Source organism: Thalassophryne amazonica, chromosome 17 (assembly GCF_902500255.1).
Source record: "Thalassophryne amazonica chromosome 17, fThaAma1.1, whole genome shotgun sequence".
Lineage (NCBI taxonomy): Eukaryota > Metazoa > Chordata > Actinopteri > Batrachoidiformes > Batrachoididae > Thalassophryne > Thalassophryne amazonica.
Window position 1 is genome coordinate 13,746,095 of NC_047119.1, and position 24,510 is coordinate 13,770,604.

Below are 24,510 nucleotides of genomic sequence, written 5' to 3' on the forward strand. Positions count from 1 at the left end.
TTTGTAAAACTCACCACATGTTTCAGTAACTGTGTGTTATACCGATCAGGCAGCCAACCACTGACATCAGGAAACTATTGTACCCATAATGGAATGCGGCTAATGCAATGTGTCTAAACGCTAAAACCTTCAAAATTAGTGCATTACTTTAAAACTAAAACATATAGCTGATATTTCCACTTTGTAAAATGATGGGCATGATGTTAATTTCAATAACTTGTCCAGAATTAGTTTGTTTAAAATTATAACCATAAGTCAAAACTGTCTGCCTGTGCAAGACTCCGTACTCTCTGATCACCAGGCCTCTTTTGATGAGAGAAGGCTGATCTGAGACAGAATCACTGACTCGTTGTGTCGGTAGCTGCCATGTACTGAAGTCAATACTAAAAGTTATTGGTTTTGCTTTTATCTGTAAGTTCTGCAATTTTTATAGGGATTTATCAGTTTAGCTCTATAAAAGTTAACTTTTCAGTTAGTGGATTAACAGTTACTGAAGCTAACCTTTTGGTTAGCTGTGCCCACCACTATATCTCACTGAATCATAACCAACCTCAGAGTGCCATATACAAGTAAGGTCACAGACCTTACCTCACCCAAGGTCAAACACTTTAGCATCAGTGATAAGGAAAAGCTAATTAAACTTGTTTAAAAAAAAAACAGGAATAAACTTCAAGCAGACCAAATTCAATGGGGTGGCCATCTACTGCAGCCATTCTAACAAAAATCAAAACAGAGTTACAGAACATGCAATGACATAGAATAACTGCTGCAACTAAAGAACCAATTATAACTCATTGCTTGCAATGATGGAGCAGTTAAATAGACAAGAAGGTACAGATACGTTCTTCAGATTGCAGTAATGAGTCACTCAACTTTCACTCTTTTCCTTATTAATTATTGTCTTGACCCTCTCGCATTAAATATTAATGTATTCATTGAAGTGTGGCATTTTCTATCCTTTACAAGTTTTGATGTGCCATAGAATTTTGCTCAGGGGGTAAAAAAAATAATTTAAGCTCAGTAGTGTTACTTCGATTCATCAAACATCGGGCTGATTTACCTCTGAGGTTCTCTGCACGCATGCACACACGCACACACACACATGCACGCACATATCGTCTGGCATTTTTCCGCATCCTTTGTTGCAGAACCTCTGACCCAGTGTATATATTTTAATGAAGAAAAAGCTCATTACAACCTTTTCTGACCTTACACTGTCTAAGGTGTGCACACGCAAGTGTGCATGGAAATGTACATGATGGCTCTTGTGTTTGCCTGAAATGTTTTGCAGTATTTATATTCCTGTCAGGCCTATCCTATCTCTGCCTGACAACTCCTCCCGATACCTGCAGCGGGAATGCTAAATTGCGACAGTGTTGAATCGCATATCAATGACTGTTTGTTGTAAATAAAATTTCTAGAACTGTGGACACTGTGACATACTTTAAAATAACCATCACTGATAAACAGATCTTTGGTGAGGCGTTTCTGATTTAAATAACATCTGGGAATTTACAGTGTATATTTGCCATAAGTGAGGAATGACCTTCACGTTAGAAAAGATGCTGCTCTGGCTGTCTTATATCAACACTTATCCATCAACTCGCATGAAAACACACATGAAAGCTTGTGTCTCTCTGTAGTTCATTCATGCTGCCAAATCAGGCTGTTGAGTTGAGGTGTGAATTACCCAGACCAATGTAGCAGAACAGAGCAGAAACAGCTTGCTTTGGGATAATTGAATTATTGTAATAGTACCTCATTAAACATAGATGCAGTGCTGCAGTTCCACTCAACAGCAGTCAATCAGTAAAGGTGATCAAACACATGTTGCCATAAGCCAACTCACTCATGACCGCACATGCCTGCTCCTTTGCTGGTTATGAAGGTTAGAACATGTCCTGTTGACATGTCCACAAGCTGTTTTCCAGGCATGTGACCAATCATCTTCCGGGCTCAGCTGTGGCGTTAAAATCTCCTCTGGCGTTAAGATTTTCAGTTGTTATCGCTCAGCAGCACTGTGGGGCATTGAAAGTTATTAACTGAATGCATTCATGTTTGCATTACTCTGCAGGGCATGTGAGTGCGACCCCAGCGGGAGCGTGCAAGATTGCTCTCCTGTGGATGGACATTGTTTCTGTAAAACACATGTGGAAGGGCACAGCTGTAGCAGGTGAGGTTTCTTTCACATACGTGTATAAACACATGACTTGTGATCACCAAGATCATTTTTCCCACATTGGTGTTGGGTTGATGTAATTCAACCACATGGGGTGTGCAGCCAGTACACTCTGAGTGCCGATCCCAAGCCTGGATAAATGAGTAGGGTTGTGTCAGGAAGGGAATCCGGAGTAAAATAAGCCAACCCAACCATGCAACTAAAAGTCTAATTTTTATACCGGGTCGCTCGAGACTGGGTTAATAACGAGTAATTCCCCTTTTAAAGTACTTGTTCAGTATAATGTCCATGTGTTGCATATCAAAATGTTCACACCAATCTCAGATTTCATGTAGAAATATTTGCTGTAAATCTGAAAAAATGAAATGTGATTTTTGAAAATTCTTCATATCTTTACTGAAAGAACATCTTGACTCATTTGGACAAACTGTTTTGGTGCTAGCAAAGGGTTCACCAAAGGGTTCCAAATTGTAGAACTGTATAAAATAAATGTAAAATAAAATCACTTGTCATTTCCAGCTACATTTTTTCTTTCTTCACTCTGTAAGAAAATTCCATAAATATCCATCATTGACAAAAATAATGGACATTTGCTCTGTTGGGGGGGGAAAAAATAGCCCATCCAAGTGTTTTTTCATGACAGCATGTTTTGTCTGTATCACTAAATAAAAACATGTAAGTGTTTTCAGGCTGACAGGACTGTTTTTGTTTTTTTGTTTTTTTTTTGTTTGTTTTTCATTTTGAGGATTTTGTGGCAGTATGAATCAGCCTGGCTCTTGAACAAAGCGGTGTTGTGCTTTGAATAAGCCTGTTGGGGGGGGGGGGGGGGGGGGAGAGAGAGAGAGATAAATCCAGGTTTTAGGATTGGCTGTGAAGTAAAGATCACCTACAACAGGGATTGAAACAAGATGTGACACTCTGTCTCTGACATTGGTTCGCTAATCTCTGAATAGAAACATGAGGACAAACAGTATTGCATACCCGTGCATCTGTTAACCTTAGACCGTTAATAACCACTATAAATTTCTGTTTTCTTTTAAAATTATATCACAAATTACCATTGTAACATCAAAGTCACAATCTTTCCCTATGAACAGATACAGATAATAAAGCCATTTGGGAAATTCACAAATTAATTTTATTTTATTGTATTGGCTGATTTCATGGCTCGCTGAGCAGGCCCCTCTCTTGTGTAATGTGACAAGTATAACAGCTGATTAGCAGTGTTCTTGTTCCACCCATATGTCAGCTATTGTTGGTAGGTCAGAGCACAAGATCCGAGGCTATTGTCTATAGAGTCCCTCTTTCTCCAGTATGACAGTCTGCTGTCTGCAGCAACTAGAATCATCTACTGCTGTACAAAGAAATAACAACCCCCAGGGACTAGTGAAAAAATACTGCAGCAAGGACAGAATATGGTAAACTGCAGCATTGAGGGGTTTGTGCTGGATCTGCATGTTAATGGTGTTTTGTGCATGCCTGTGCTAACAGATGCAAGCCAGGGTTCTACAACCTACAGCAAGTAATTCCACAAGGCTGCCAGCCATGTTTCTGCTTTGGTCATTCACTGGCCTGCTCCTCCTCCAGTGACCACACAGCTGTCAACATCACTTCTGACTTCTTTGAAGGTATATTCAGAGTCAAAGGAACCCCCCCCCCCCCCCCCCTGCAATATTATTATCCTGATGAAATTAAAAGAATATCCTTTATCTTTTCAAAACTTCCCTCAGAACTCAGCCTTTCGATTCTGAAACACCATTATTTGCTATAAATGTCAAGATGTGAGTTGAAAACTGTCTTTATCTCTTTATCTCTAGATCAAGATGGATGGTTGGGGGAGTTCTCTGCAGGGCAGGAGTACCCCCTACTGTGGAAGGAAGGGGATGTCTACCTGCTGCCTCTCACTGAGGAAGATATTGGCTTCTACAAAGCCCCTGGTGAGAAAGAAATGAGGATAATGAGATACAAGATCATCCATGAGGACCGATTATTACCCAACATTTGGTCAAAAGGATAGGGAATCATACACCCAACAGCCTCTTGCTGATTTCTTCCATATTTGTGCACCTCTAACACAAATCTCTTTCAGATATTCAAGGAAAAGTAAGCAAAACACAGATTTCAGCCACACAAAAGACAGAATACAATTTGACCATCGTCTTAATTATTGAAGAGTAAAAGTTATTCAGTAGATTTGTGTGAAAAGTTTGAATTTCATTGGTAACTGGGTTCAGCTAAACAAGGCAAAATACCTGTCCAGTCAAACTCAACTAGTAGTACACTATGCTGAGGCCAAAAGGAATCCCAGATGAAGAAGGTGAAGGCTAGTGATAGTACTGCTATGGGTCTTGGACTTCATCGATCGACCATGACAGATCCTTTATCTCTAAATGGAGAATAGGTCAGGTCAGATCTGGCATCATGTGCTGGCACCGCAGATGATGCCAACCACCCAGATGGACAACTGAACCATTCTCACCTCCCAAAAGTACCCATCTACCTTCAGCAACGAGGTGAAACATAGGCGTCCCTTTAGACTTTTCAGTGCTCAACACTGAGACACCTGCATGCTGTGTCATAGCCAGAGGAATGTTCTGCATGGCCAAAAAGTTTTAGGCAAAGTTCCATCACAAGGCAAGTGCTATTTGGTACCACAGTTATTCTTTCATCACGTTCAGTCACTCACTAGCATACAAGTCTCATATCCACACTTTAAGACAGGAAGTACCAGGAGCCCAAAACCTGGTATTGCCCAACACCTCTGTCCAGTGGCTTCATGATTCTATAAACTCTCACCAGGCGTCAATCAATCTCCAAGGACAAGAACCCCGAGACATGAATGTCACTGCCAAGATAGAGTTGTTGCACGGGAATCATCGCTCCTGCTTTCTATTGGAGGGTGGCATGCCTTTTGAAGGGAGAAAGGGAAAGCCAGTTGCAGTCTCATCTCTGGGCAAAACAAATCCACTAGAAACCACCATAGGTCTTGTCACTGGACACAACTAACGAAGTCCATTAAGTCCTGCTCACAGACTGATTGCCAGTGACAGGACATGTCTACATCCAGTATAACTCTTCACGGAGGACATCTCCACATCCACTCAAGGCCGGTTCATGCTCACGTGTGCGCAAACGCCTGTTGCAGCTCCGCGGTCACAGGAAGAATGATAAACTTTAACAGAAATCAGAGCTCACACCTGCCGCGCTGCACAAGAACAAATATAATGGTGCATTTACACATAGGCAAGATGCGTTACGAATGTCATATTTGCACCATTCTTGGCACATTCCTGACATATTCATGATTTTTGTGGAGCATGTTTTTGGCTGTCAAAAAAATCTTCCACGAATGTCATGCACCACCCTCATTTCGCCTCATGTTGTAGAGGTCGCAACTGAGCATTTTTGATCCATCTTGATTAGCAGTGATCCTTAATAGAGCGTGACAGCATTCTTCTCTGGCCTGCGCACAATTAAACCCTGCTGCACCACATTCAGTTTCATTGCTGCAGTATGCCAAAGAAGGACAATGACACCAAGTCTGCTAAAAGTTTCGTTCCAGTGCTCCTCAGCGCGCTCATGCAGGTGTTCAACCTGCTGCTGCTGCTGTGCCTGATGTTTTGGAAAACAAGCGAGACAAGAGCCACATGCAGCCAGACATCTGGCTCTCTCCGTCTACTCCTCATCTCTGTGCCACTCCAAGGCACAGAGCCCAACTAAGGATGTAATCACAAAGTTCTTCTGCTGTGGATTTTGAGGAGCAAACTGGAGTGATCTGAATTGTTCAGCAACTAACGGTAGGATGAATATGGGGGTGTGTGTGGAGACAATTCGCCTCATTCACAACGTGACTGAACGCGGAACATTATTCTTGACTGTGCGTAATGGTTCCTGACAATTCTCCAGCAACAGTGCCATTAATCATAACGCGTGGTAACAGGTTGCAGCAGTTCCTGAGGACACCTGACGCCTCTGTCCCGAATCATCACATTCATGATCAGCAGTCAAGAATGTATACTTCATAGCATTCGTGTCTTGTCGTCGTTATGTGTAAACGCAGCACAAACTAGAAGAGACGTCAGAGCGCACAGCTGCTAATTTTACAGTCTGGCTGCAGCTGAGCTCCTTGGCGCTCTCACTTCCTCAAACTTAGCCACCCCTGCTGTGCACAACTGATGCAGACATTCCTGTGTTTTTAGATACACAGCATACGCAACTTGAAGCAGGCCCGGTGTGAAAGTGGCTTTAATAAATGTGTTGAACTTAAAATTACTTCCTCAGATGCAAATGACAACTGAGCTTGAAATCCATCTGACCAGAATGACGAAGACAGAAAAGATTCATGACTTACAAGTACTCTATGAAACATTTGCCTGCGGCTAAAGGCAGCTGTATGGAGGGTTTGACAATTACCTCCACCCCTACATGCACTCACTCACTCACTCATCAATTGTTGCTCCTCTTGTAAAAATGTAAATTTTGTTTGTTTTAGCACATCATCTATAATACCAATGTTCCTTGTTGAATTTAATCAGGTCTTTGGCAAAAGGTCAAACTTTCTTGTACCATTTCCTCCAAAGCCTTATCAAAGCCATTAGTCGATAAGGGGATAATCTGGCACAGCTTTTGGGACTTAGGCCCTATTTCTATCAACCCCCAGCCCCCTGCAGCAAAGGCCTGATGGAATTGGATGTCTTGGCCGTGTTGGAGAAGTTACAAAGTGAAAATTGGCTTGGTTTCTTCTTGACTCCTCTGTCATTTCTAGGCATCGACTCAGAGCCCCTCCGACTGCGAGTCCGCAGCCAAAAGCAAAACAGGAGCAATCCCATTAACTCTGCATCAAGGAGGTTTAATACCCAAAATGTGTGATCACATTGGGAGTGTCTTTTTTTATTATTTTTTTTTCTTTGAAAGATGATACACTCCAAGTTGCTAGAGGGCTTGGAACAGCCTGGTGGTCAGGCGTAATTTGTACAGTGACATGAAGAAATTGCTGGTTTAGTCAAGTGTGACTGTGCATCATTGACGCTTTTATGCACAAGCTTTTTATCTATATTTAATAGTGCCATATGATTTTTTTCTTCTTTTCTTAACATGATTTGTATTGGCAACTCCATAAGCCACATCATTGAGATTAGTGGCCCTAATGGCCGAAAACCGCTATATGCCTGCACACTTATCAGCTTTGCACAGTGCTTGTTTTCACTATTTCTTCATATAATAAATGCTCAGCTGTATTGCCTTCCCATCCATATAAACAATCTCATTTTCTCTTGGAGTTTTATATATATATATATATATATATATATATATATATATATATATATATATATATATATATATATATATATATATATATTTGTGCAAGTGTACAGTTACTTTAAAGATTAGACTCCAGCAAGCGGCAGCTTTGGAGGAAGGCACGGCGCTATAATTCTGTCTCCTTGCCACTGTCTCTTCTCTTTTTACTTTTAATTTGTATTTTGAGCTGAAATCCCTCCACTGTGTACTTAACTAAAGCAGATAATTCTGAGTGACATCTCCACGTCAGACGAAATACAATGTGTTTGATTCCCACGAATGTCTTTGTCACCCGTTTGTGTGGGCCCCTCAGAATACAATTGTGTGCCTTTGAGAGAAGGTTATTCAAAATTATGCCTGCCGTACCCACATTTCCAGGAATATCAGTTGACGCTAGAGCCCAAAATGTCACAGATGGTCTCTTAGCTTTGCCGAATAGTGGGTTGGTGGAGCGAAGGTAGAGCACAGGGGGAGCATTCATTGTGGTATGAAAGAGGGAGAGAAAGCAACACACTTGACTTTTCTGATTTCCCCGGTCAGGACGGCATGTCTCTTTCAACCTCGGGAGCTTATCACAGCAAATGTCAAGTGACAACTTGTTGGCTTCTTTTTCAGTGCAACCTGAAAATATCCCCATTCTGAGAGCGGCTAACATCGTGTTCTTACCAAACCACATGAACGTGCACAAGAAAACTATTCACTCCCTTGAGTTTTTTCATGTTTTTATTGTTGTATGTCATCAGATTTAATTATAATATATACACATACAGAATGGCAAAACAATTAAGATCTTTATTGGCAAACTGAAAACAATTTTCTGCAGCCAAGTTAAAATAAATCAAGTTATAAAACAAAAAAAGTGCTGATTTGTAACTTAGCTTGATGTTAATTAGTGTTAGACTTGTTGTGTATCTTATATGCTGTTAGTTCAGTCTTGCTTTTTAAATGCAGAATGTTCAAAAGATTAAGCTCTTTATTGCCAAACTGAAAACAAACCTCTAAATTAAATCAGTTTATAAAGGCAACATTGTGCTGTTTTAGGTTAGCTTTATGTTAAATTAGTTTTAGAGTTAGCTTTTCATTTAGCGTATATCATGTTAGCTATATTGTTGGTTATTTTTATATTCAGTTAATGTTATATTTTTAATTTTACACTCAGTTAAGTTTACATTCAGCTAATTTATATTCTATTGGCTTCATCTTCATGTAGTTTTAGGTCCAGTTAATGTTATGTTCAATTTGTTGTCAACCCATTTAACTTTACAGTCAGTTAATATTCCATTAGCTTTATATTTAGTTTCATCTTCAGTTATATTGTTGACTTTATATTCAGTTCATTTTGGATTCAGTTAATGTATTAGTCAGCTTTATCTTCTGTAAGATTTTTATTCAGGTACTTTTAGATTCAGTTTACATTTCATTAGATTTGAACATAGTTAGCTTTTCTGTTGGTTTTGTTCTGTTAGCTTTGGGTTGCTGGTGGAGCCAAGCTTGCTTTGTAAAGCTCTATATCTATCAGGTGGAAAAGTGCTATAGATATGATATATATATATATATATATATATATATATATATATATATATATATATATATATATATATATATATATATATATATATATATGTTTAGACAAGTACATTTGACATAAGTTCATAATGTCTTTGTGATGTCATCATAACATCACTCCTACCATTATATTATGATTGATTTATTATAATATTCACATCATCTCTGTAGGCCTACTGGTTGCAGAGATACCCTATGAAGATATGTTTTTTCTGACTATATTTTTGTTTACCTTGATTATGACCTTTTACCCAATTGTGCCAAAAATTAATTCCCTGGAGATACTGACCTAAGGAATATTCCCACCACCTTTGGCAAGAATGTACTCACACACTTCAGATTTACTTTGTAGTCAGATACACAGGAGTGATTATGATACACTGTGAAACCACTACTACAGATTGTCATAATGGTAAAGTCACAATTTTTCTTTTTATTTTTGGCACTAGATGTCTGAATTATTTGAATTTGATTCATCATAAAACAATAGAAAGTTGTGAAAGCTGAAGGCGATGAGTACTTTCTATAGGCTCTCTGGTGTTTTTGTGTGCATGTCTTAGACATGAGCTTCACCACTTGTCCTACTCATCCCAGATATCTGCTTGACAGTTGACACAGGTAGAGTTGATGTCCCTGTGGTGACTTGAGAGACAAGAAACAGACTGAACACTTGAGCACAGCTGCCAGGATCTATCAAGAAGTACCTCTTGAAACACTCGCTTTGACCTCCCTCCAACAGCCGTGGTAACCACTTGAATCACGTGGGCTGTAATCACGTCTCTAGAGGCAGCTTGGACAATATCATGTCACATTCATCAACAATCTGTTCAGGAGATTGCAGTGTTTATCCCTTCCATATCTGTGGCAATGGGCCAGACTGCTAATCCTGAATGCAGCCGGGAGACCGAAAGAACAAAGGGAATTTATATTTTGGTACAAGCTTCAACTGTATATATATATATATATATATATATATATATATATGCTTGACAAACCCTGTGTGACATCACCTGTAGGTTTTTTTTGAGGAGCGGTTTTGAAGATCAAATGGGGTGGTTCCATCTTGGCAGTGTTAACTCTCGGCTGACCCAAAAATGGGTAACGAGGTGGAACTTGAGCAAAAACAACATGATCTGGTTAGGATGAATTAAGCCAGCACATGCCTCCATCTCACAGTCACCAAACTAGCAAAGCTAAAGCTAAGAGGCTAACTTTGGTTTGCTAAATTCTTTCTTTTTTTGTGGACTGTTCGGTGTTTTTATTTCAAATGGCTTGGGTCCAGGTTTTAAAAAGTGTAAACAGCGTATTGGTTCAATAACCATTGCATGATCAGTGGATATTTGTGACAAAGCTATGTTCTAATTGTGGTTAACAGCGCTAAGCTACCTACAAATTACATCAAACTAAAATTTCACTCAAATGGATATACTGGAGCACTATCTTCTTTCCATGGTCCATTAATACAATTAACTGCACAGCAAACCATATCATCTCAGGTATTTGTATCAAAATGCTCAGATATAACAAATATGGTTTAGCCTGTAGCAGCTAGCAGTCGCTGTTAGCAGCACCAGTCTGATCTGGATTCCTCTGGCTGATGTAGAGCTGTCACTTAAAGAAATTGCTGCCCTAATAATTAATACATTACAGCTTTAAATACCTTAAACTGATGATTTACTTTTAAATGTCTCCCCATACAGTTAAAATGAACATGGAAACCAAAACTGTTTTTCAAACAAGCAGTATAGGGTTGAAATGGGCTTCAATGAGGACTAACCCACTTATTGGAGGCAGCACTTCAAGGAGCTACAGGTTTTGGTACTTCATCATTGGCTTAATTTTCAGCTCAAGAGGTTGCCACATGGGTACAAGGCAAGGGAGCCTACGTATGTCATCCTTTGATAAGGTCCATGAGATCAGCTCCAGGTTGAAGATACAAGCCTTAAGCTTCACTCAAAAAATGACTCATTGGGTGAACTCAATTCAATTATGTGCAGGATTTCCATCTACGTATGTAGCCCTAACTCAAAAAAGCACATCCATGCAAGATAACTTAATTTAGTTCAGTTGGGATGACATATATTTATTAGATGAAAATCCAGTCCAATTAATCAGTTTTTTGAGTGTACATGGCGTCCTCCTGCCCCTGATCCTATACTGTAGTGTTATCACTTGGACAGGTTTTAGAATAAAGAAAGGTGAATGATGGACAGCTGAAGAGAAGCAAGAATAAGACTGGACAAGAGAAAGAGGCAATTTCTGCTAACACAGAAGGTGAAAGATTAAGTTTCTCTTTTCTTGAGTAGGAGAGGAAAAGAATTGCATTTCTCCCAGTCTATGCCTTCCTTCACTGATAAACCTCCTAGACAGCTTTTGTGTGGGTTTGACGTGAACTGCGTGCCCACAGCAGGTTCTGCTTTCCACTTTTCGCCCCTGTTGCACCCCCTAGGCCTTCCACAAAGATCACAATAATGAAAAAGTACATTTTTATTTCTGTGATAGATATTTCTAAGAGATCACTATCCGTTGAGCTTACTATACTAGGCTGTATAAGAATACAATGCCCTTGAATCCTTGATTTCATGTATGTGTTTCATGTCACATATTTTGCAGACGGTGCAATTTAGCGCAGCCTCCTGAAAGTGCTGGATGTGTTTAACTCTAAAGTTGGTCCATCCAGCCTTTGCTGAGAACCATCAATAGTCAATGTTTGGGCCTCAGCAGTGATTTAATCGAAATGGACTTGATCTGATTTTGCCTGAACAAAGTGTAAACTCCTTGATTGATCATGTGCTTGTCCACCATTCGCCAGAACTTATATGGGCATCTATCACTTGCTATGATGGCGGTTTTAAGTGTGGGTAGCTGTGGCACTGTAACAGATCTCCAATCACTAAGATACACTAACAAAACAAAAAATATATATCTATTTTTTTAACTCTCAAGCCCTTCAAGACTGCAGGGTTATCATTGTGATGTGGTCCCTCTGTCTTTCTGTTCATTTCTCCTTCTCTATGTCCTTCACTTTCTGCAAATATTATGGAAAACCAGTTGGCTAACCAAGTCATAATCTTCAGAATATGATTCAGTCAATATAGCACTAAAACATGTTAACTGTGGGGTCAGAACATCAAACGTTTGCCATTCAACAGGTTGGCAAACACCTGCGGATATATTTGGGCCGGGTTACCATTAAAGTCTATTGCGTTTGTGCTCAGAAGGTCAAATATATGGTCACCGGACGTATTTTTGTAATTGGTTAAAAATGTTTTAAAAAATGGTTTTGAGTATTACAGCATCTATTGTACATGCTGTGCTTCATATTTACCAAACATAGCACGTATGTTATGTATCTGGACACCAAGGTCATCATTCATTTTTAGCATTATAAGTTGAAAAGTAAAACTTATTTCCACACACAAATTGACTATGATTGTGTTAACCTCTGTTTTATACCGAAGTGCTCCCAAATTTGATATGTTGCAACCACAAACACAAAGTCAAGCTTTGAGTGTAGAGTCAATGATCAGAGCACTGCACTGCACAGTATCAATTTTCAATTTATTTTCATTTATATAGCACCAAATCACAACAGAGTTGCCTCAAGGTGCTTCACACAAGTTAGGTGTAACCTTACTAACTCCCAGAACAGCGGTGGTAAGGAAAAACTCCCCCTGAGGAAGAAACCTCAAGCAGACCAGACTCAAAGGGGTGACCTTCTGCTTGGGCCATGGGTTCAATGGAGGATACAATGGTATCCTCCATTGTAAATTTGTTGGCATATATGGTACATGGTAGAGCAGGACGCTCAGTGGGATAAGACTTTGGATTACCAATATCTAGGTCTAGCTTTGATTCCTAGTCATACTACCTGTCTGTGTCTTTGGATAACACCCTTCATCTGCATTGTCTCAGGCCACCCAGCGGTAAATGGGTACCAGCCTTGGCTGGAGAAGTAACCTGCATCATATTGGTGTAACCTGTATCATATTGGAGAATCTATATCAGATTCTCATCCACACTACAGATAAGCATTGGCACTCATGCATCTCAGGGCCTATACAGGACATACTCCTTCTTCTTCTATGGTACTTGAATTTGGCAAAGACATTGATGCCTTTTGGCCCTTTGACATTGAGAGATGCCTTATGGAGTCATGACGTCATTGGTCAAAAAAGTTTGGCAATGATGATATATTTGTCGGAGAATGAAGGTCCAAATCTTTCGGGTCCTGGTGCTTCCTGTTTGACTGTACATTTGGGAGACTTGAACATTTACCAGTAACCTGAAGTGATGAATAGATGGTTTAGTTACGAGGTCTCTTTTGAGGATCCTTGGATACCACTGTAATGACAGTGTTGAATCAATGGTTACTTATGCTCCATTTATACCGGAGTCACACTTACAGTATATATGACCTACAAGATGTGCTTGTGTTTACACCAAGCCTGCAACTGAATTGTGTGCGTCCAGTTAACAGACACATGGTTCTCATAATCTGTCTTGATAAACTCTCACCACTCAGTTCACTCTCAACTTGATCAGATGGGTCGTGATATGCTCTCAACTGACTCTGCATGGGGTTGCATCATTGATCGTGAATATTAACCGATGGAGACCGATGGAGACCAAGAGGGATCTTTTTTCCAATCATGGAGACCCCATTGTGACCAGCCTGCAACCCCAGTGGGAGTCAGTGAGAGTGACAGTGAGCAGAGGCCATTTTTTGATTGCAACTTGGTCATTGACTCTTAAGAATACTCAAATTATGTGTATCACCTGCATTGTGAGAGAACATTGGATGCAACATTTGGGCTATGGGCACGCTTATCACGCATGATCGTGCATGCAGATGCCTCAGTGCTGAGGACACCAACTTCTGGAGAAGACCAAGGGGACATTCATGCTTCACCTGACTGTGATTATTTGTGAGAGGTGAGTGTAGACCAGTTGGTGGTACCATGGTGTTCCCTGACCTGATCTATGCTACTTCACACCAAAAAATTATCAGTATCTACCACAACCATTTTACTTTGGCTGAATAGTTAAAATAAGAATGTCACTATTGAGCAGAGACCATTTTTCACAAACTGTGGTATGTAGAAATGGCTAAAGTTTTTTTGTGTGTGTGTCTCTCTCTCTCTTGTTTTTAGAAGGAGATAACCTAATGAATATAAATCCGTGGTAATGTGCAGACAGACGATCACACTTCTACAAGATTAATCCATTCATTGTTTTATTAAAGTGATTCATTGCTTTAGAGGAGAGCTCACAACTGGGGAAATGATCTTTTTTGGAAAGTGTGTAATTATGCTTCTGTAGCTTTGACTTCACGTAGTGTTAGAATAAAGGATAGAACAAAGAGAACACACAGGAACCACAGCAGATTCCTCTTGAAACCATAAGGGAGCAGTTTGGGTGAGAATATTAGTTTAGTGACCCTGTGGTTTTGCTCGGCTCATTACACACTCATACATATGGAATGTGCTGTACAGTATGTTTCCGATTAATCATTTTAAAGTGAATATTTGTTAACTACTATTTTCTGTGAACATGAGTTATTTTTATTCCTCGTAAATATTGCTTGTAGACCACCTAAGAATAAATAATTTCATTTTATCTATATCCCAAAAAGGCCGAAGGCGAACACACAGTGATGACATGGTATTTATAAACATTTTGCAATAATGATCCTGTGTTGGTGGATATGGCTGATTTTAACAATCGTGGAGTGCAAAACACAGTGAATTGTAATAGAACAGAATAGAGCTTTTATTCTCATTATAAATATACATACATACAATGAAACTCCTCTGAATTTAACCCATTCTAATTACAGTAAAACACAATCCAACTACTAGGAGCAGTGGGCAGCCACAGTCAGGTGGCCAGGGACCAACGCCAGATGTAGAAACTTTGCTCTGGTCAGGGGCAGAGAAAGGAGCAGACCCTAAATAAGCATGTTTTTGATTGTGGGAGGAAACCAGAGTGCCCCAAGGAAACCTACACAGAGCGGATCTCGGCCTCAACATTATCTAAGGTTTGGGTCTGTTAGTAAGGCTTAGGGCTAGTGGCCGGCAATCACTTTAGTATTTCTTATGCTTTCGTGTTGCTTCATGCTGATGAATTATACCTTAAGTGTAGTTTTCTGGAAGACTGATTCTGTTTTCTTTTTCTCTCTGTCCGAGATGGTTCTGGATAGGATTATTTCTGTAGCGGACGTGGGATGGTCTCCACTGTAGGAACAGGGGGGGTCATCGAGTGGCTCAATGACCCCCCGATGATCTGGACTGGATGCCTGCATGGACTCTCGTCAATTGTTGTTCTGTTCTGTTCTGTATTGTATACTTTTTTGGTAGAATGGCCTATGCAGTAGGTTGCCCCTTTGAGTCTGGTCTGCTTGAGGTTTCTTCCTCAATATAATCATAGGGAGTTTTTCCTGTCACCTGTATGCTTGCTCTAGGGGTTGGTACAGTTAGACCTTACTTGTGTGAAGCACCTTGAGGTAGCTTTGTTGTGATTTGGTGCTATAAACTAAATAAATTGAACAGAAAGAGTGGGAATTGATCCCATGACCTTCTTGCTGTGAGGTACCACATATTTCACTCACTTACTCATCTTCTACCGCTTAGTCCATTTAAGGGTCGCGGGGGGCTGGAGCCTATCCCAGCAGCCATAGAGCGCGAGGCGGGGTACACCCAGGACAGGATGCCAGTCTGTCACAGGGCCACAAACAGACAAAGAAACACAGACACACCCACACACACACCTACAGACAATTTAAAGATTCCAATCCACCTAACCCGCATGTCTTTGGATGTGGGAGGAAACCGGAGCACCCGGAGGAAACCCATGCAAACACGGGGAGAACATGCAAACTACACACAGAAAGGCCACGGAATTGAACCCACGACCTTGTCGTTGTGAGGCAACAGTGCTAACCACTAATCCAATGTGCTGCCAGGTACCACATATTTGGTTAATTTAAAACTTTATTATAAAATTTTAAATCAAAGACATTTTTATTTATTTTATTTATGTTTAATAATCTTTTACTGCCCGACGGCGGCACCTTCACAGCAGCCCACACTTTGGGAACTATTGGCTTAGGCCATGTCACCTTCATCGTTCAATAACAAACACATGGCATGCGCATTATTCGGAAATAAAAAAAACAATGTGGAGGTATTATTTTTATATAATCCAATATTGAATAAATTTGTCTGAAAATGATATCAGTCTGTCCATAAAACTGAATTTAGTTTTGGCAAAATTAGATGTATTTGTGTAGCACTTTTCTATCTAATGCAAGATGCTTAAAGTGCTTTTATTCACCAGTTCACACACATATCGATGTCAGTATGCTGCCATGCAAGGTATTCAAGGGAACACTGGGAACAACTTCGGGATCCATTTAGGGACTCCTTCTGTAAGACCAACATCATCATTGGTAATTGTCTTGTAATGACAAGACAATTGTCATTGTCCTGTGCACCAACAGCATTTCCTGTATATTCGTTTTGTGAATTGTTCTGTAATTTATGTCTGTAGCATGGCCCAAGCAGAGGGTCACCCCTTTGAGTCTGGTCTGCTTGAGGTTTCTTCCTCAGAGGGAGTTTTTCCTTACCACTTCTGCTGTGGGGGTTGGTAAGGTTAGACCTTACTTGTGTGAAATGCCTTGAGGCAACTCTGTTGTGGTTTGGTGCTATATAAATGAAATAAATTGAAACTGAAATTGAAAAAAATGACTGTGTTCAGCAGAGCCTATGGATGGCTAGGAGGCTAAGGTAAGAGACTAACTGTATAATCAGCCATTTATTTATTTATTTTACATTTAGTATGGTAAACATGCACACATTTCCCTCCGTATGAATCCTCTCCATACTACAGTACACATCTGACATTTTCACCTGTTCAGGGGTGACAAGAAGCACTTTCCTGTGAGTGTTTTTATCTTGCCCCATGCAGTTACATTGCATAGCCAATTAGCCTGTCATGGTGTTTGTGTCCTAAATTAATACTGTATTGATTAAATTAATCCTCTCCCTCCCGACTCTTCTGCAGTTTGCGGCACGGTGAAACCATCTGATAAGACCGATGATTAAGTTGTGCACATATCATTCATCACAGAACCTACTGTGGACAAACTGTATCTGCATGAATTACCGACCGGTTCCCATTTAAGTCAAAATGGGAGGCTTGCTACTGTCAAGACATGAAGTTTGAAAAATGTGTAAAAAAAAAAAAAAAGATTATAATTTTGTCTGGGCTGAAGAGGATTAATTTATGTGCCACGTTAACAAAAATGACACCCCCCCCCCCCCCCCCCCCCACACACACACACACATACACATATATAAACTTTGAAAAAGAGAACCAAGGTTTCAAAATGTCAAACTTGTACTTTAAGATTAGTATGTTAGTATTTCTCATACTTCACTAATTAATACATTTTGCCTCTACAATTTCAGGTTGTCCGAAAGTGAAACCCTATAAAGTTGGGTCAAATACAATAACATGTTTTAATTTGCCCATGAACAACTCCGTCAAAGTGGGCTCTATATGTCACAAGGGCACAGCAGAACTGAAAGTGGGCCGCTGATTGAGCGGATATCAGCCGTAGTGACAGTTTGATTGCTCCGAATGATGCCAAAGGCCCGTCTCAATTATAATCACCCACTCAAGTTCCTTAACCATCCCAGCCCCTCCAGAAGAGCCCAAGATGTACTTCACACATGATTACTCTCAAAAACAAGGTGGAATCCAAGCGTACAACCTGTCAGTTTTGCCCACCTGTGGCAAGACTGACAATACCGCTGTTTTAGAAGAAAAACAATTGTCCACATCTTTTCGTTTCTGGAGCACTATAGCTCCTGGAAACTTTAAATCCCCTTTTTTCTGCATTTCTATACCAATGCAGTTATTTTCATATGTCAAAATAAAGTACTTGTGTGTGTTTTTTCTTTTACCAGTTTTGAGGATTGGCACTGAGGGTAGGTGCCGTCTAATGGTGGCTCGGCCCTTTGAAGTCCTGTAAATGTACTGTAATGAGCCCGAGATGAGAGTGTGGGGAATTACACGGACGCTCCTGCAGCACTCCGTGTGGGCTCAAAAACTCCGGTACCTCGCTACGCTCACTCATCCATACCCAAAATGTGTGTGGCTGCACACACAACAAAATGAAAAGATGGCAAATGTATTTAAATGCAAACAAAGACAAAAATAGAAACAAGTACAACTTCCTTTCTAAGGTATTTCTTCATTCTCCACGTTGATTGCAGAGGTTTTAGTCATAATAACCTTTTCAACTCAACTGTGCTCCCTTCTAGAGAAATTCCTGGGTAATCAAATCTTCAGTTACGGCCAGCTCCTCTCCTTCACCTTCACTTCTGAGATCTCCGAGCTGCTTCCCAACCTCGTCACCCTGCAGCTCCAAGGTTCTGGCATGACCCTATCTGCTGACCTTTCACCCCAAGCTTCGTTTCGCCATGACCCGAGCCTTCCACCGAGGAACTCCTTCATTATCAGGTACAGGAATGTGGGTGTGGATCTGTCAGTTTGAGAGTCGAATATGAATTTGCGTTACAAACCATTTAAAAAGTTGTCCATTGGCTTTATTATCCAAAAGCCAAAATACTTCACATACAGGTGCTGCAGTTTTTGTATGTTCAGGACATCGTGGACACAACTGGTCACTGTATGTGGTTGGCAGATGTCCCAGGAAGCATGACGACAACTGGACTGCTATCAAAAACTCAGGATTATTGTCACATGAGTGCAAAATAGCTGAACTTACAACTAGGATATCATGTATGCTTTAACTGATGCTTCACCAGTTGCACATACTGATTGGTAGTGATATAACGTTACATTTTGAATTGTGACAATCTTATAATGGAGCCTTTATCGAATGACTGACTGTTTTTTGAAGTATCTTGATACCATGAAAAGTTGACTGCATGGCAGAAATAATGACTGATTGAAGAACAATCATAAATGAATTGTAAAATATACAAATAGGAAATGCGTAAATTAAAAAAATAATATGATTAATTAAAGTTGAACATTCACCACAGGTTATTATCTACATAATTAGTGTGAACATGACGTAATTACGTATTGTGAAATGTATCGAATCGTGACAGGTGTATCGTGATATGTGTCATATCATGGAGCTGCTATATTGTTACTCTCCTAGTCATTAGTCAAACAAATATCACAGAAAAGAGCCCAGCATGGTTACGGAGGATTAGGACACACTTGTGTATTCATTTTCTTATTATTCTGTACCCCAAAAAATTGCCACCTTGTAGCTCTAAAAGTACTGAGAATTTTTTTTTTTGCATCTGCTACCAAAGAAGCACTTGGGCATTAAAAATGTGTAAGAGATTTGCATGAACATATAGCCCAAGTAAAGATTAAAAAAAAACAACCTCTGATGGAACTTCATGGTGTACACAGTTCATCCATAAAGTATTCACAGCGCTTCATTTTTTTTCCACATTTTGTTATGCTGCAGCCTTATTTAAAAATGGAGTAAATTCTTTTTTCCCTCAAAATTCTACTCACAACACCCCATAATGACAACATGAAAAAAGTGTTTTGAAATTTTTGCAAATTTATTAAAAGTCACTTGTACTTAAATATTCACACCCTTCGCTCAGTACGTTGTTCATGCACCTTTGGCAGTATTTACAGCTTCAAGTCTTCTTGAATGTGATGCCACAAGCTTGGCACACCTATCTTTGGGCAGTTTGGCCCATTTCTCTTCACTTGCATGAACTGCTGATATTGATGTACAGATGGGGAGCGGCCAGCCACATCTGAGCGCACACAGCACAGGGAGCCGCCTCCCAGCTGCTAACCAGAGACTGACAGTTACAAATGACAACTCAGTGCACACAACGTGTCACATTAAAATCACAGAGACCACAGCCAGGACAGGTATATTAATAAGTACTACACCACCTACATGCACAATTACATAACAAATAACAAAAAAGATCACATAACAGAAACAGAGACTGACACGTTGGTGGGTGTGCTGGATGGACAGGGGGTGTGGCCGCCGACAGCAGCAGCTGTTGAGATCTCTGGTTCTGGACGTCCCAGCTGGGGAACACGTATTGTGTTTTGTCGGGCATGACCTTACAACTGTCCACTGTGATGCACGTGTCTGCTTGCTGTCCTTACGTGGACATGCATAAAAAAATATATTCCTGTTGCAATGGGCTGCAGCAAGCGAGTGCATGGCACACACATTGACAGGCTGCCCCATGTGAAATAGACCGTCAGATCATAGCACACAGCGGGCAATCTGAATGTCACCTCACCCACATGAGCTCTGTTCCACATGATGTGGTGTCTGTCCTACGGCACGCCATCACAGGACAGATGTGTTGGGCCAGACATGCATGCAGTGCCGGCTGGACATGCCGGGCCAGCAGATGTAGACATGAAAAGAGTGCACTGCTTCATTCATGTCATGACTGTATGTCTGTGACCATGGGTCATCTACAGAGGAACAGACAGTTCATACTTGTATTGTCTGTTTTTTATGGTGTGTGATTATATTTTGTTTTCTCCACAGCCATGCATGATGTGGTGCAACACATTCAAGCTGATTTTTTTTCCTCCACAACAGGGGCAATTATGATGCTTTTTTTTGTCGTAATTAAAGACTTCCTCTTCATCTACATCCTCTAATGTCTCTTTTTAAATACATTTACGCTCCTTTTATAGGACAGTGATGGCAGTGTAGTGGTAAAGTTTCTGTCTGTTAATCAGAGCTTTTGTAAATTGCAGGTTTGAATCCCGCGGGTGGCATGTATTTTTTTATTTTTTTGACAGCAGCTGCGTGATGTGGTTCCACACGCACGAGCTGCTCACACTGTGTTCCAGCTGCGATGGTTTTGTGCATGCTTGTGCGCTTGCATGAAACCATCTCAGTGGGATCACCTAGGGGAATTGGTGGGGGTTGATTTGAACAGGGAACCTTCTGCACTGGAAAGTGATGGAGTGAAGGTTGGCCATTATGCCAAGTCAATGTGTAAAAATTGTTCAGTTTGCAAAATATTTGTCTATTTTATTTTAAAAAATAGCTAATGCTCTTAATAAGGCCACATCCGTGCCAGTTTCAAGGACCATAAAATTATGATTTCTCATAAGTCATTGTTCAGTACAATGATTAAAAACTAAGTTTGAGTTAAATTACAAGCATAACTCAGAATTTTGTAAGCAGGTGTTATATAAGGCCAGAAAAAAAAAAAAAAAAAAAAAAAAAATATATATATATATATATATATATATATATATAATCAATAGCACTAGTGAAAAATACCAACAAATACTATTATTCTGGGAATCAACCATGATTTCAGGCATAAAATGAGGAATAAAGCACTCTCTTAATTGCATTTTTTTTTTTTCTATTGCTCTGCTGGACACATTGGATAAACACCTGTTAATTACTTTTCTTATAGTGGTAGCTTGCTTTAATAACCATCATGGAATTATCTGCCATGTGTTTTGTGTGTGTTTGTGTTAAGTAGCAGAGATTTGCGCTGAAACACTCATTAAGCCTTAAGCGATCATTAATTAAACACAGTCACACACCTCTGAAAACCGTTTTTGTCTAACTTAAAACTCAAATTATGCAAATATGTTTTCAAACCTGTTTTCTCAATCTAAATGAACCCTACTGGATGACAACAACAGAGTTGGCGTGCATCAACACGGTAACTGCAGTGTGGAGCTTGGAAACATATGGCATCAAATTGCTAGTTATCTCCACTCTATGTGTTGGCACGTGACATCAAAGTAACTCATCCTGAAATTGGTTTTTGGTAACTTTTATCGGTAACACTTTACTTGAAGGTATCATCATAATCCTGACATGACACTGCCGTAACTGTTACATGACATAGTCATGAATATGTCATAAACATTATGTCAATGTTATAAATGTTTATTACTGCTGTCATTAAGCGTCATTCGGTTTTTGTAATGACAAGTTGACAACTTGACATACAACCGTAGACTAAAAAGGCCAAAGACAACTTCTGGTCATGTCACTTTGATTAAAGTGAAGTTGTTATAATCAAGACAACCCAAAAAATGTTAACTTCTCATTATAAAAACCGAATGACACTTAATGACAGCAGTCATAAATGTTTGTCATTAACTTGAAGTTTGTTACACCTTGTAACAGTTATGACAGTGTTATGTCTCTATTATGACGATACCTTCAAGTAAAGTGTAACCCTTTTATCATTTCTCTATATCTACTTGCATATGCCACCTAGTCAGACGAAGATCCCAGCTCTTTAACATGCAGACGGTGTTGTTTCAAAGCATCATTCACCCATACTAATCAATCACAGCTGTTTCCAACAGGAAGTGGCATTGCGGCCCACATAACCTCATTAGCTGTCCATGGATGAGTATGGATTCACTTTTCTTTTGTGAATGTGCATGAGAATGAATTGCAAAGCTTGTATGAAGACAGCCAGGCCATGGACCACAGACTATCAAGGACACCCACGTACTGATGAGTGCTGCCCACCCACATTAACACTGTGCTGTCATTGTTTAGCAGAATGCCAGGATGTGAGCACGGCCATGAGCCAGCTCCCCCCTGTGCGCTCGCCGTCGCGTAGATCTGGAAGCTGTCACCTCAGCAGCATTACATTTCCATTTTTCCATTTTATTCATTTAGCGGATGATTTCATCTCACTTAAAATATGTAAAAGTGCAATAAGATTCAGTTCCTCGGTCACCAAAAGTACAAGAAAGTGATGATGTGAAAGTTCTGCTCCACTTCCAGATTCCTGTGACCCTAAAGTGATTATGAATTCTTGTGAGAAAAATCACATTAGAACAGGTATTGTTGGAAGATATTGGACAAGTAGAGAGAGAGGAAGAGAGGAACATGATGTGCTTCTGGGTGGGTTTGCTTGAAGCTGGAAATGGCGAGTGGGTCTGCTGTTATGATTGGAGTGGCGAGTGTTCTTTTTTTTTGTTTGTTTGTTTTTGTTTTTTTGCCCTGTTAGGAGACAGAGGAAGGGAGACTGGATGGAGTGATGACCGGGTCGTAAGGGGAATAGAAGGCTAAGTGGCTTGTAATGACGGCATGCAGAGCAGTTGATGGAGTGAAGGGTTGGTCCGCGGCCCGGGCGGGTGGATGAGTAGGACACTGTCTGCATTCTTATATCCAACATCAGCTCTTGTGAAATATTACTTTTCTTAAGGAAGGAGAGAGCAAGATGAAATTATTATTAAAATGCCACCCATGTACATTATACTAGAGATGTGCACAGTTTCCTCACAGCAAGGATGTCCTGGAATTGCTTCCCACCTGGTCCTCCCTGTATAGCACCTACATATGTTAATGTGTTTTCCAACTTGCTCCCTCACCCAACCCATAATGAGTAATTGGCGGCTCCAAATTAACCTTAGGTATTAATGTCATTGCTTGTCTATATGAAGGGTTCAGATGCAAAACCCAGTATCTCCAAAACCATAAATTTTAGTTGAGGCCAACATGTACTTGGCTGTCAAGGGGACCATCAGTGTGCAAAATATAAAAGAATTTGAACAAACTGTTTTCATTTTATTGGTGAAAGTCTGTGCATTTCCGAATATGGTTTCCTTTAAATCTCAATTTTCAACTGCATTTTTCTCCATTTAAAAAAAAAAAAAAAACACTTACTGGGTTTTGCATCTGAACTCTTTAGTAGAGAAGCTTGAATCTTCGACTGGACTGGGTTGCTTGATGCGAGGACGTTTCGCTTCAATTCGCAGAAGCTTCCTCAGCTAAAATTCTTGCTCTGGTAGTCTGACTTCTGTCTTGACACTTGTAGAGAAGAACAAACAGAAGCCACAAAAGCTGGAGTTTTAAACCTAACCAGACCCCTCCTACCAAGAGGCAGACTGCTATTGGCTAGTGACTAAACAGTTGCTTTAATTAGCATGTATTGTGCTCTAGTTAGCACGCTCCTAATTAGAGGGTAGCTGTCCCTCCTAACGATGGGACTGAGGGCTCTCCTGACGGCTCTCCTGACGGCTCTCCTGATCAAATCAAATCAAGTCAATTTTATTTATATAGCGCCAAATCACAACAAAAAGTTGCCCCAAGGCACTTTATATTGTAAGGCAAGGCCATACAATAATTACGTAAAAACCCCAACGGTCAAAACGACCCCCTGTGAGCAAGCACTTGGCTACAGTGGGAAGGAAAAACTCCCTTTTAACAGGAAGAAACCTCCAGCAGAACCAGGCTCAGGGAGGGGCAGTCTTCTGCTGGGACTGGTTGGGGCTGAGGGAGAGAACCAGGAAAAAGACATGCTGTGGAGGGGAGCAGAGATCAATCACTAATGATTAAATGCAGAATGGTGCATACAGAGCAAAAAGAGAAAGAAACAGTGCATCATGGGAACCCCCCAGCAGTCTACGTCTATAGCAGC

At 40.3% G+C, this 24,510-nt stretch overlaps 1 protein-coding gene across 1 annotated transcript in view; it reads left to right on the forward strand.

The window, feature by feature from the left end:
- The window catches only part of lamc3 (laminin, gamma 3), a 334,434-nt gene that overhangs the window by 159,422 nt on the left and 150,502 nt on the right, over nucleotides 1–24,510 (forward strand). Inside the window, 4 exon segments of the mRNA XM_034192005.1 lie at nucleotides 2,075–2,173; nucleotides 3,671–3,807; nucleotides 3,997–4,116; nucleotides 18,376–18,574. Of these exon segments, the coding sequence (XP_034047896.1) occupies nucleotides 2,075–2,173; nucleotides 3,671–3,807; nucleotides 3,997–4,116; nucleotides 18,376–18,574 (555 nt within the window).